The sequence below is a fragment of the Salvelinus alpinus genome, chromosome 2 (genome assembly GCF_045679555.1).
Source record: "Salvelinus alpinus chromosome 2, SLU_Salpinus.1, whole genome shotgun sequence".
NCBI classification, from domain to species: Eukaryota; Metazoa; Chordata; class Actinopteri; order Salmoniformes; family Salmonidae; genus Salvelinus; species Salvelinus alpinus.
This window is the reverse complement of record NC_092087.1, coordinates 65337917-65351900: the sequence shown is the minus strand read 5'-3', so window position 1 is coordinate 65351900 and position 13984 is coordinate 65337917. Positions and strand designations below refer to the sequence as shown.

The 13984-nt window shown below is 42.9% G+C and overlaps 1 protein-coding gene across 1 annotated transcript in view; it reads left to right on the top strand.

The window, feature by feature from the left end:
• LOC139566933 (kinesin light chain 1-like) overlaps positions 1-1078 on the top strand; it is a 31085-nt gene extending 30007 nt beyond the window's left edge. The window contains exons 15-16 of the mRNA XM_071388313.1: positions 473-536; positions 825-1078. Coding sequence (XP_071244414.1) covers positions 473-536; positions 825-908 — 148 coding nt within the window. The 3' untranslated portion in view covers positions 909-1078. The remainder of the gene's footprint in view (positions 1-472; positions 537-824) is intronic.
• Positions 1079-13984: the final 12906 nt, after the last annotated feature.

Below are 13984 nucleotides of genomic sequence, written 5' to 3'. Positions count from 1 at the left end.
CCTCTCCACTCCAATCTTCATTATCTTAATTGTGTTTCTGCAACTACAGCACCTGAAGTCTGACACTGCGTTTTTGGTTAAGGATAATGCTCCAGTGGGTTTTTTTCCCACAGCTATTGTCTTCCTCTTTATTAGGACCACCAACCCAGCATTTCTGTATAAGATTCAGTTTAAGATAAGTAGCACAAAAATAATCTTAAATGTACTGTTATATTAATGATTAATCTCACACAAAGCTATGCTATTCTGAGCAGATATTTAGTAACAGAGTTACTAAATCATAATCCAAAAATATGAAATGCACTTGACAAATGTGTAAACAAATTAAACATGATACACCCCTCTATTCATTCTAGGTCCAGTACCCTGCAGTGGCCTCACATGAACAAAGACACACACACTCGCCAAAGCATAAGACATTTAATCGAAATTTGCTTAAGTGAAAATGAAAATGCTTTGTTTTTCTTTGCAGTATGAAACGAGCTGCCTCTCTGAACTATTTGAACAAGAGAAGTGATGACGATGACTCCTTTCAGGTAACACATCCCCTAGTTGATATAGCGACATTCATACTTATTGCTTAGTTTGAATTATGGCCTTGTAGCAACTTATCAGCTGCCTGCTGAATAGTTCACCTTAGTTCACCCAGGAACAAGATACCTGTTCTAAAAACACCCCCACCATTCTCTCTCTTCAGAATCAAGTTTAGTGATAAAGCATGACCTTGTATTTTTTATTTTTTATCTGTATTTCTTTCATTTTCTCTCTCTCTGTGTCTCCCTATCTCTCTCCTCCTGTCTCTGTCTCTCTTGTTCTCTTTACAGAGTCCAGCAGGTGGCCAGAGGCTAAGGCAGAGCAGGAACCTGAGTTCCAGTACTGTTGAGCTCTACAGTGGAACTGGAAACTGAACACACACACTCCCAACAGTTTTACCAAATATTATGTTTAATTCTAAACCTAAATTCTGTCGTTTCCATTCCTACATTTAAACACAGTTTAATGTTATTGCTGCTTTCTAGACATTGTATTAATTTTGTAGACTTTCTGTAGAATACAAAAAATATATTGTAAAAATGTGCTTGGTTTTAATGTCATTGATATATTGTGAGATTAGACAGCGAGAATCCTTACTGCTTGGCTTAGTTTGATACAAATCCCCTTAAGGTGCTCTGTGCAATCAGACACTCAGGGCAGTATATTGTGAACAATAGTGTTTCCCATGGAGACCAAGCCTGGATCTATTATTCACTATACCCGCAGCTTCCGAAAGCCTGGTGGGTCAGTACTGTTCCCAAATCAGAGAGGATTATTATTTTCAAGAGCTGTCCAATTTAGCTATTACGCTTCTTTTTGCAGTGTTTTCTCCTGCTTTCCATAGCCATGAAGATACTCGGTACTGTAGTTAAATAGTAATTAAGTCATGAAGATAGTATTCATGAATTTAGAATCAAATATATCTGAGATTTAAAGGGGTACTTCACCTAATAAAAACGTACACAAAGAAAATAGTTGATGGAACCAGATATTTCTTGTTTATATAAGGGGTTCCCGAGTGGCGCAGCGGTCTAAGGCGCTGCATCTCCGTGCTAGATGTGTCACTACAGACCCTGATTCGATTCCAGGCTGTAATCACAACCGGACGTGATTGGGAGTCCCATAGGACGGCACACAGTTGGCCCAGCGTCGTTAGGGTTTGGCCGGGGTAGGCCGTCATTGTAAATAAGAATATGTTCTTAACTGACTTGCCGAGTTAAATAAAAATATAGCTGTAACTACAGCTTAGCCTTTAGCATTGTTGAGTGTAAAACAATTAATGTGGTGCCAGGACCCCTGTTAGCTTGTTCCAAATTACTTATTTTTTGACCATGTTCATTAGTTAGGGTATTCCTCAGATATTTTCAAGTTAAAGGAGCAATATGAGCACAAATAACTCTGGGGGGAAAGCACAGCTACTGAAATGAACCTTAATCTAAGTACTTACTCAGTAAAGGTCAAATGTCATGATGTAATTATAATTTTAGGTTAGATTGTAACCACATACTGACCTGGTTATTTTACGTTTCTTCAGGCAGTGTATAAGAAACTAATACAGTAAATATTTATCTCAGGGTCCGGGATCTAGTGTTTCCCAAGGCTATACTTTCCAATGATGTGTCTTAGTTCCAATTCATGCTATACACTCTTAGAAAAAAAGGGTTCCAAAAGGCTTCTTTGGGTGTCCCAATAGAAGAAACCTTCTTGGTTCCTGGTAGAACTCTTTTGTGTTCCATGTAGAACCCTCTGTGTAAAGGGTTTTATATGGAACTAAGAAGGGTTCTACTTGCAACCAAAAAGGGGTTTTGAAAGGTTTCTCCTATGGGGACAGCCGAAGAACCCTTTTAGGTTCTAGATAGCACCTTTTCTTTCTCGGAGTATAGCTAAGCCATATCTTCCCTGTTGTTGATCTGTTTGTGCTCTTGCCCACTCCATTGCATCAAGCCCAACAGTCTAGCCTCACAGCAAAATTGTCATGTTTGGCATGATAATAATTGACATCAAAGTTGGCATGATAGCACAAACAGACTGGCACAGGCGAAGGCTAACTTTTGTATGGATGTCAAAAGGTTTCAATGTTGAAGAGTGGAGGCTCATTTTTTTTTTTTTTCTAGAGATTTTCTTCCGAAAGAACGTTACTGGAGAGATACCAAAAGTAAGACATTTCTTTTCATTCAGCCATGCAAGAGATAAGTTCCATTAGATTTATTTACCCGTTGTAGCACAGATATTAAATTATATAATGAAAAATGATTCTGCTTAAACATAATGATTGAAAAAGTTTTATTGAGTTTGTATTAATCAGTCATGTGAATATAGTATTGAACTAAAAAGATCATTAGGCTTTAATTGTGAATGTTTTTTAATATGATTAATATTTGTTTAAATATGATTGTAAGATTTAAAATGTAGCACTTTGGTGCTATATATGTGTTTATATGAAGATTAGAAGGTTTTTCATATTCAGATGACTCAATGTTTAAAGGGTCTTTTTGGTGGTGTAAAACTGATTGTTTAACATTCTCAGGTTATGATATTCATCTCATGTGATAATTTTCAGTCAGAATTCCTTCATTGATTGCAAATAAACACTAAACAAAATAGCTGCTATCATTTTCTGGTATTTATTATTATTGTTATTACTAACCGTTTGATAGCCTTTGATGACAGTGGACATAATGTAGGCATAAGGCTCTATGCCTATGCATAACTGCAACAACAAACAATGTCATGTCAGTGCTGGGTAATCATAGCAAGCCATCAGCAGTTGTCTTGAGAAAATGAATCAAATGATTTAACTTATCAAGGTGTATTGCTTTTCTAATAATGGAAATGGAATAGATCAGAAAAGAACAAGAGCAGAATATAGAATAGAATGAACAAAATTGAGCCCGAGGAGGAGGAATCGAGCCCTAATGATAAACTATAATGTTAAGAGTCAAGTATAGTGCAGGCATCGTTTAATGGAACATTGGTGGCTGACATACCCAGGATTTATATCAACCATATTTATAAAAAGCATTGTTATTCACGCCGTCTTCGGTTTGACGTAGCACATGTTTTATTTTCCAAGGACATGCACACGTGACACCCCCGCTTCCTATCGCGCAGCGGTATTGAGTACCGTTCTCATAGCAGCAGGATATTATGCTGGCAGCACGACCGGGGATTTATTTTCTTTAAAAAGAAATATGAGTCCCCTGCAAATTAATGCTAAACTTTGGGCATATCGATGTTTTTTAACACTCTAGTGCAGTACGACTGTTTTTCACAGCATTGCAACCACCTATGTAAAAAAAAAAATGATATTTTGACATACTTTTTCTTTTTATAATGTATTATTTAGAACAACATTTCTTTAAAATGTTTACACCAATACTGGTATGTTGAAAGCTATTGTGGTTATATTTAAAGGTTATATTTAAAGGGGAACTGGACCTGCTGATTTGGCCTTGTTTTTTGGGTTGCTCCTCAAAAGATGCTGGTGGCCATGACAGAAGCAAAACCTCAGTTGGCTTGGGTCTGTGTGGTTTGATGTGGGTGTTTCTTGGTTGTGTCATTGTCACCATCAAGACACACCCATCTGTCAGAGCTTTGCTCGCAGCTGTTTCACCACACTCAATCAACAAACAAATCTCATGCTGGTTGAGATAGAGGCAGATATATGTGTGGTGAGATGCTGGAGGAAGCTTCAAATAGGTCAGTAGCCTACAGAGTAATTTGAGAATGCAATTGCTGAATTTGTGTAGATATTCTAAACAAAGTGTTTTGATAATATTCAAATGTAGTAACAGGTCCATGTAGAATAAACCACCATTTACATAATTACCATAGAAGCAGTGTTCTGCTAATATAACAACGTGCGTCTTTCATTGTCATTCCCAGCTGATACAGATACTGTCATAATGTTGTCTGATGGAAATGAGGCTACCTTGGCAAACATGTCACAGTGGTCATACCTTCCTGTGTGGTTTCCCGTATACAAAAGGAGTTCCTTGATCCTGGTGCAGAATACATAGGGTTTCTCCCTCCCCATATTGACTGATACAATTCAATTAATTAATAAAAAAAAGTCAATACAAGTAAAAGCTGTTTAGTACCTTTTTTATGCTGAGTGCCAGGTCTCTCTCCATTTAAAGACATCAGTATCAAGCCCATCTGTCAGACTGGACTTCATCACATCATCTTGCAAGTCTCCATGTTCTGGCTCCATACATGTTTCTGTGAACACATACACACACAGTCACTGTTGAATTACCATAGGCATGTTGCTATGTTGAAGTTTGAACAGGTCCAGACTCAAACCTGCCTAATCTATGACCATTGGTGAGTGGGAAAGAGGTGAGGCTGGAGGTAAGGTCTTCACCAGCGCCCCATTGATGAGCATGGCAGCGTAGATCAGCCCCTGGCCCCTCAAAGATACTGGACAGTCACACACAAACACACTCCCAGAGCACTGATTACATTATCGATGGTGGTTATGATTAGCATGGTGGAGTCACCTTTTATTTCACTTCAGATATTATGATTTGTGAAGTGAAATAGAATGGTAAACACAGTGATCAGACTGGTTTCACCAGGCTAGGTTATGAAGGTGAATTTGGACAAAACTCTAAACAGTTTTGACCAGGTCAAATGTCACCAACCTGGTTTAAGTGTATTCCATGTTCCATTTATAGGAATGCTCAAAGCAAGGACATGTAGGTGATGCTGAAGGGTCCCCTTGCTGGTCTTCTCTGTGTTGCGTGTTCGGCTGGACATATCTCGAACAACTGCAGCAGGCAATCCTCATAAACAATGTACTTCCTCATTTTATGAGGTGGTGTTGACCGGGGGGGCCTGTGACAGGGTTGTACAATAGACAGCCAAGTAGTAAATTGCATTTTGTTATAAAGAAAGCACAAAGCATTTTGATTATGTACTTCACAACCAAAATTACTATATTACTTGTATCTGCTTATCTGGGTAATTAACCTACTAGTTTATCAAACTGGGTATTTTTAATAAAACTTTTCACATAACACACATTACAGTTGTTGATGAAGCCGTCTGTGTCATCAGAGCAGTAACTCGGGTCAAGCTAATTCTATTCTATGCTTTACAGATGTAGCCTGACTGTAGCTCCAGATTGGATTAGATTCAGGCCGGTGATGCCATTACGATTTTTTGCTCCTAGTCCACTGTATTAGTCAAATTCAGACATGAGTTAGCTACGACCACAGCTACATCCATTATTTCGTTTTGCCCTAGACCATTGGTTCCCAAACATGTTATAGTCCCGTTCCCCTTCAAACATTCAACCTCCAGCTGCGTACCCCTTTTAGCACCAGGGTCAGCGAAATCTAGATCATTGTTATACTAATTTCCGCGACGCATATAAGGCCCTCCCCCGCCCCCCTTTCGGAAAAGCTGACCACGACTCCATTTTGTTGATTCCAGCCTACAAACAGAAACTCAAACAACAAGCTCCCGCGCTCAGGTCTGTTCAACGCTGGTCCGACCAATCTGAATCCACGCTTCAAGACTGCTTCGATCACGCGGATTGGAATATGTTCCGCATTGCGTCCAACAACAATAGTGACGAATATGCTGATTCGGTGAGCGAGTTCATTAGGAAGTGCATTGACGATGTCGTACCCACAGCAACGATTAAAACATTCCCAAACCAGAAACCGTGGATTGACGGCAGCATTCGCGTGAAACTGAAAGCGCGAACCACTGCTTTTAACCAGGGCAAGGTGACCGGAAGCATGACCGAATACAAACAGTGTAGCTATTCTCTCCGCAAGGCAATCAAACAGGCTAAGTCCCAGTACAGAGACAAAATCGAGTCGCAATTCAACAGCTCAGACACAAGAGGTATGTGGCAGGGTCTACAGTCAATCACGGATTACAAAAAGAAAACCAGCCCCGTCGCGGACCAGGATGTCTTGCTCCCAGACAGGCTAAACAACTTTTTTGCCCGCTTTGAGGACAATACAGTGCCACTGACACGGCCCCCTACCAAAACCTGCGGGCTCTCCTTCACTGCAGCCGAGGTGAGTAAAACATTTAAACGTGTTAACCCTCGCAAGGCTGCAGGCCCAGACGGCATTCCCAGCCGCGTCCTCAGAGCATGCGCAGACCAGCTGGCTGGTGTGTTTACGGACATATTCAATCAATCCTTATCCCAGTCTGCTGTTCCCACATGCTTCAAGAGGGCCACCATTGTTCCTGTTCCCAAGAAAGCTAAGGTAACTGAGCTAAACGACTACCGCCCCGTAGCACTCACTTCCGTCATCATGAAGTGCTTTGAGAGACTAGTCAAGGACCATATCACCTCCACCCTACCGGACACCCTAGACCCACTCCAATTTGCTTACCGACCCAATAGGTCCACAGACGACGCAATCGCAACCACACTGCACACTGCCCTAACCCATCTGGACAAGAGGAATACCCATGTGAGAATGCTGTTCATCGATTACAGCTCAGCATTTAACACCATAGTACCCTCCAAACTCGTCATCAAGCTCGAGACCCTGGGTCTCGACCCCGCCCTGTGCAACTGGGTCCTGGACTTCCTGACGGGCCGCCCCCAGGTGGTGAGGGTAGGTAACAACATCTCCACCCCGCTGATCCTCAACACTGGGGCCCCACAAGGGTGCGTTCTGAGCCCTCTCCTGTACTCCCTGTTCACCCACGACTGCGTGGCCATGCACGCCTCCAACTCAATCATCAAGTTTGCGGATGACACTACAGTGGTAGGCTTGATTACCAACAACGACGAGACGGCCTACAGGGAGGAGGTGAGGGCCCTCGGAGTGTGGTGTCAGGAAAATAACCTCACACTCAACGTCAACAAAACAAAGGAGATGATTGTGGACTTCAGGAAACAGCAGAGGGAGCACCCCCCTATCCACATCGACGGGTCAGTAGTGGAGAAGGTGGAAAGTTTTAAGTTCCTCGGTGTACACATCACGGACAAACTGAATTGGTCCACCCACACAGACAGCGTTGTGAAGAAGGCGCAGCAGCGCCTCTTCAACCTCAGGAGGCGGAAGAAATTTGGCTTGTCACCAAAAGCACTCACAAACTTCTACAGATGCACAATCGAGAGCATCCTGGCGGGCTGTATCACCGCCTGGTACGGCAACTGCTCCGCCCACAACCGTAAGGCTCTCCAGAGGGTAGTGAGGTCTGCAGAACGCATCACCGGGGGCAAACTACCTGCCCTCCAGGACACCTACACCACCCGATGTCACAGGAAGGCCATAAAGATCATCAAGGACAACAACCACCCAAGCCACTGCCTGTTCACCCCGCTATCATCCAGAAGGCGAGGTCAGTACAGGTGCATCAAAGCAGGGACCGAGAGACTGAAAAACAGCTTCTATCTCAAGGCCATCAGACTGTTAAACAGCCACCACTAACATTTAGCGGCCGCTGCCAACATACTGACTCAACTCCAGCCACTTTAAAAATGGGAATTGATGGAAATTATGTAAAAATGTACCACTAGCCACTTTAAACAATGCCACTTAATATAATGTTTACATACCCTACATTACCCATCTCATATGTATATACTGTACTCTATATCATCTACTGCATCTTGCCATCTTTATGTAATACATGTACCACTAGCCACTTTAAACTATGCCACTTTATGTTTACATACCCTACAGTACTCATCTCATATGTATATACCGTACTCTATACCATCTACTGCATCTTGCCATGCCGTTCTGTACCACCACTCATTCATATATCTTTATGTACATATTCTTTATCCCTTTACACTTGTGTGTGTGTATAAGGTAGTAGTTGTGGAATTGTTAGGTTAGATTACTTGTTGGTTATTACTGCATTGTCGGAACTAGAAGCACAAGCATTTCGCTACACTCGCATTAACATCTGCTAACCATGTGTATGTGACTAATACAATTTGATTTGATTTGATTTGATTTGAATCTCAAATGTTGTTTTTTGACCTTTATTGTAAGTCTGCTACACACACACACTATACAATACATTTATTAAACATAAGAATGAGTGTGAGTTTTTGTCCAAACCTGGCTCATGGGAAGTGACAAACAGCTCTTATATGACCAAGGCACAAATAATATATATTAATAATCAATAATTTTGCTCTTTATTTAACCCTCTTACATATAAAACCTTATTTGTTGGTTAATGAGAAGGGTGTGCTTGAAAGGATGCACATAACTCTGCAATGTTGGGTTGTATTGGAGAGAGTCTTAGTCTTAAATCATTTTCCACACAGTCTGTGCCTGTATTTAGTGTTTATGCTAGTGAGGGCTGAGAATCCACTCTCACATAGGTACGTGGTTGCAAAGGGCATCAGTGTCTTAACAGCCGATTTGCCAAGGCAGGATACTCTGAGCACAGCCCAATCCAGAAATCTGGCAGTGGCTTCTGATTAAATTCAAATTTCACAGGACCGCTTGTTGCAATTTCGATGAGGCTCACTTGTTCAGATATCGGTAAGTGGACTGGAGGCATGAATCACATTAACCGTTATTCTCTCACGGAAATTCCACTAACGGTACGTATGTAGCCAAACGTAGCTGCTGCTCATGTTGATATCTGTACTGATGGCGCAAAAGCCATGACAGGAAGACATAGTTGAGTGGTAACGCGCGTGCAAGTTGCTCCCGACACCACTTGGGTCCACTGCAGCATCCACCGAGAGGCTCTTGCTGCCAAGGGAATGCCTGTCAGCTTGATAAATGTTTTGGACACTAGAGTGAAAATTGTTAACATTGTTAAAGCAAGGCCCCTGAACTCTCGTGTATTTTCTGCACTATGCAATGGTATTGGCATGTAATGCTTTTACAACATACAGAAGTGCGCTGGTTATCAAGGGGCAAAGGATTGACATAATTTTTTTAATTGAGAGACGAGCTTAAAGTTTTCGTTACTGACCATCATTTTCACTTGTCTGACCGCTTGCATGGTGACTAGTTTCTCACACGACTGGCCTATCTGGGTGATGTTTTTTCTCACCTGAAAGATCTGAATCTAGGATTACAGGGACTCTCCGCAACCATATTCAATGTGCAGGACAAAATTGAGACTATGATTAAAAAGCTGGAGCTCTTCTGTCTGCATTAACAAAGACAACACACAGGTCTTTCCATCATTGTATGATTTTTGGTGTGCAAATGAACTCATACTTATGGACAATGTCAAACGTACCTTCCCGAAACGGATGACACAAACAACTGGATTTGTTATTCGTTTGACTGGGCTACCTGAATTTGACATTGTGTTGTTATTTCGCTGAACACTAGATGGTTTAATTTAATTTTTGGCAGTGAAACGAGGCTACTCAGGCGAGTAAAAAACCTCACCCAAATGTATAGCCCCGTTGGAAAATATAAATGGACTGTTTGAAAATGTGAAGGGAAAAAAATGTTAAAAAATAAATAATATATTTAAAAAAAATGTGAATCACATTTTTATTTGGCGTACCCCTGTCGGCATTGCGTGTACCCCAGTTTGGGAATACCTGCCCTAGACAATACATAATAAACTTGTATGAGCACTTTTTAGCGAACGTTAGCTAGCCTGTAGCTAGCTAGAATTATCAAATGATAACGTTACATAACCAGCAGTATCTAGAAAATACACAATACACTTGTATAAGCTATGATGACCTTGCTAACGTTAGCTAAAATGTTAGCTAGCCTGCCTCGCTAGCATTATCAAACGATAACGTTACATTACCAGCAGTATCTAGACAATACACAATAAACTTGTATGAGCTATGACCTAAGTTCTAATGACATAGCTAGCTAGCTAAAATGTTAGCTAGCCTGCTTCGCTAGCTAACGTTAGATAGATAGGGCCTTCCTCTGACACCGCCTGGAATAGAGGTCCTGGATGGCTGGAAGCTTGGCCCCAGTGATGTACTGGGCTGTTCGCACTACCCTCTGTAGTCGGAGGCCGTTCGCACGACCCTCGCGGTCGGAGGCCGAGCAGTTGCCATACCCGGCAGTGATGCAACCAGTCAGGATGCTCTCGATGGTGCAGCTGTATAACCTTTTGAGGATCTGAGGACCCATGCCAAATCTTTTCAGTCTTCTGAGGGGGAATAGGTTTTGTCGTTCCCGCTTCACGACTGTATTGGTGTGCTTGGACCATGTTTGTTGGTGATGTGGACACCAAGGAACTTGAAGTTCTCAACCTGCTCCACTGCAGCCCCGTCAATGAGATTGGGGGTGTGCTCTGTCCTCTTTTTCCTGTAGTCCACAATCATCTCCTTTATCTTGATCACGTTGAGGGAGAGGTTGTTGTCCTGGCACCACACAGCCAGGTCTCAAACCTTCTCCCTATAGGCTGTCTCGTTGTTGTCGGTGATGAGGCCTACCACTGTTGTGTCATCAGCAAATGTCATAATTATGTTGGAGTCGTGCCTGGCAGTGCAGTCATGAGTGCCACCTGGGGGCGGCCCATCAGGAAGTCCAGGATCCAGTTGCAGAGGGAGGTGTTTAGTCCCAAGATCCTTAGCTTATTGATGAGCTTTGAGGGCACTATGGTGTTGAACACTGAGCTGTAGTCAATGAATAGCATTCTCACATAGGTGTTCCTTAATGTCCAAGTGGGAAAAAGCAGTGTGGAGTGCAATAGAGATTGCATCATCTGTTGGGGCGGTATGCAAATTGGCGTGGGTCTAGGGTTTCTGGAATGATGGTGTTAATGTGAGCCATGACCAGCCTTTCAAAGCACTTCATGGCTACAGACGTGAGTGCTACGGGTCGGTAGTCATTTAGGCAGGTTGCCTTAGTGTTCTTGGGCACAGGTACTATGGTGGTTTGCTTAAAACATGTTGCTATTACAGACTCGGACAGGGAGACGATGAAAATGTCAGTGAAGACACTTGCTAGTTGGTCCGCGCATGCTTGCAGTACACATCCTGGTAATCCGTCTGGCCCTGCGGCCTTGTGAATGTTGACCTGTCTAAAGGTCTTACTCACATCGGCTGCGGAGAGCTTGATCACACAGTCTTCCGGGAAAAGCTGGTGCCCTCATGCATGTTTCAGTGTTATTTGCCTCGAAGCGAGCATAGAAGTAGTTTAGCTCGTCTAGTAGGCTCGTGTCTCTGGGCAGCTCTCGGCTGTGCTTCCCTTTGCAGTCTGTAATGGTTTGCAAGCCCTGCCACATCCGACGAGCGTCAGAGCCGGTGTAGTACGACTCGATCTTAGTCCTGTATTGACCCTTTGCCTGTTTGATGGTTCGTTGGAGGGCATAGCGGGATTTCTTATAAGCTTCCGGGTTAGATTCCTGCTCCAGGGTTGCATGGAAGTTCCTTTATATAATGTTGAATTCGAGTCTGATCTTATTTCTGGTTCCGTAGTTGTTGGAGTGAGCCTAGCCTACCGGTGAAGGCGGTCTTATTCATTTTGGTAAACAATTTGGCTGGAGGGATGGTTGTGCAAAATCCTGTTGTTGGTAAGGAACCCAGAGTAAAGGAACCTGCTGGATTATCAGAAAATGACCTTAGTGTTCTCAGCGTGTGCCATTACACGTGCTATGTCTAAGAAAGTCGCCGGGCGAAGTCTAGTGTTGAGGATGTCAGCGATCCCACCATGGTCGATCTGTCCGAGACTTTTATGGGTGATCCTGATTTCGCTAAACCTCCTGAGTTGACCTCTGCTTTGAAACCCCCAAAGGTGAGAGAGTTTGTAGGACCGCTGAAGGAAGAGCGGGTCCCTACACTTGACACTTCGATGTCCAGGAAGCAGCTGATTGCGAAACAGAGTAAAGATGTGTCCCCCTCCACTCTTTTGGCTGAGAGATGTCCAGAGAAGGATTTTGATGAAGTTTGTGTGGATTACTTTGACAGAGATGGAGTTCTAATGAGGAAATGGCATCCTTGCTTCACTTCAGGGCAAGACAATTGGCCCAGTGCATCTCAAATTGTCGTTCTAGTTACGCTTCAATAAGCGATACTGAGGTTGGCTCACGATGGTAGTATGGCAAGCCATCTTGGGGTCAGCAAGATGTATGACTGTATCTTGTATAACTTCTTCTGGCCTAGTCTGAAACAGGATGATGTGGCTAACTGTAAATCCTTTTGCGTTTACCAGCGGATGGGTAAACCAAACCAAGCTGTGCCGGTTGCACCTATTCCTGCTTTTGACGAACTTTTCAGCAGGGTTCTGGTGAACTATGATAGTCCTTTGCCCAAAGGAAAGAGTAGTAACAAGTTTCTTTTGACCATCATGTGCGCTGCCACTCGTTTCCCTGAGGCCATTCCACTGAGGAAAATCACGAGAGGAAAGTTACTACAGATATTGCAGGAGTTCCACCTTGAAATCAGACATGTCCGTGGTAGGGCCAACTTGGTTGCTGACTGTCTTTCAAGAATGGGCAGTCAATGGTTTTTCCATTTATGTTTTGGGGTTGGACTTTAGCACATATAGTTTGGTAACACTTAGAGAGCACCGACTGGTGTTGCCTTGTTAGTCAGTATGTGTTACACCTGCGCTGGTTGCCATCTTGATATTGGGAATGTGTTTCACCTGTGCTGGCCCAGGTGCTATTTTATAGTGGCTGGTCGTGTGCTCCACTTGTCTTGATAGATGTGGTGGGTTAACACCTTTAGTTGGCTCTTCCCATGTTGACTTCTAAACAAACAATCCTTTATATGATTTTGTTTTGCTCCACCTTTTTGGTTTGATTCCTGTCTTTAAGTTTGGTGTGGGTTTTTCTTTTGTTTGCCTTAAGGCAAATTTAGTGGGTGCTCATGGTGGGTGTCTTTTAGGTTCCAGTTGTTGTTGCTAGTCAACTTTCAGTGGACACCCGAATGAGTGTCTTTCAGAACCCCTCCTAAACCCCCCTCCTAAAACCCCACCTGTTTTCAGTCTGCCATCCTTTGAAAGCGTTGGGGATGATGAAACAATGGAGTCCCATTTAACGAAGGGACACAAAGTGGGCAACAATTGAAAAGATTTTACTGAGTTACAGTTCATATAAGGAAATCAGTCAATTTAAATAAATTCATTAGGCCCTAATCTATGGATTTCACATGACTGGGAATGCACATATACATCTGTTGGTCACAGATACATAAAAAAGGTAGGGGTGTGGATCAGAAAACCAGTCAGTATCTGGTGTGACCATTTGCCTCGTGCAGCGCAACACCTCCTTCGCATAGAGCCTTCGCATAGAGTTGATCGGGCTGTTGATTGTGGCCTGTGGAATGTTGTCCCACTCTTCTTCAATGGCTGTGCTTCATAACCCCACTGCCACCATGGGGTACTCTGTTAACAACATTGACATCAGCAAACAGCTCGCCCACACAACGCCCTACATGTGTTCTGTGGTTGTGAGGCCGGTTGGACGTACTGCCAAATTCTCAAAAAATGATTGCCGGCTTATGGTAGAGAAATCAACATTCAATTCTCTGGCACCTGCTCTGATAAACATTCCTGCAGTCAGC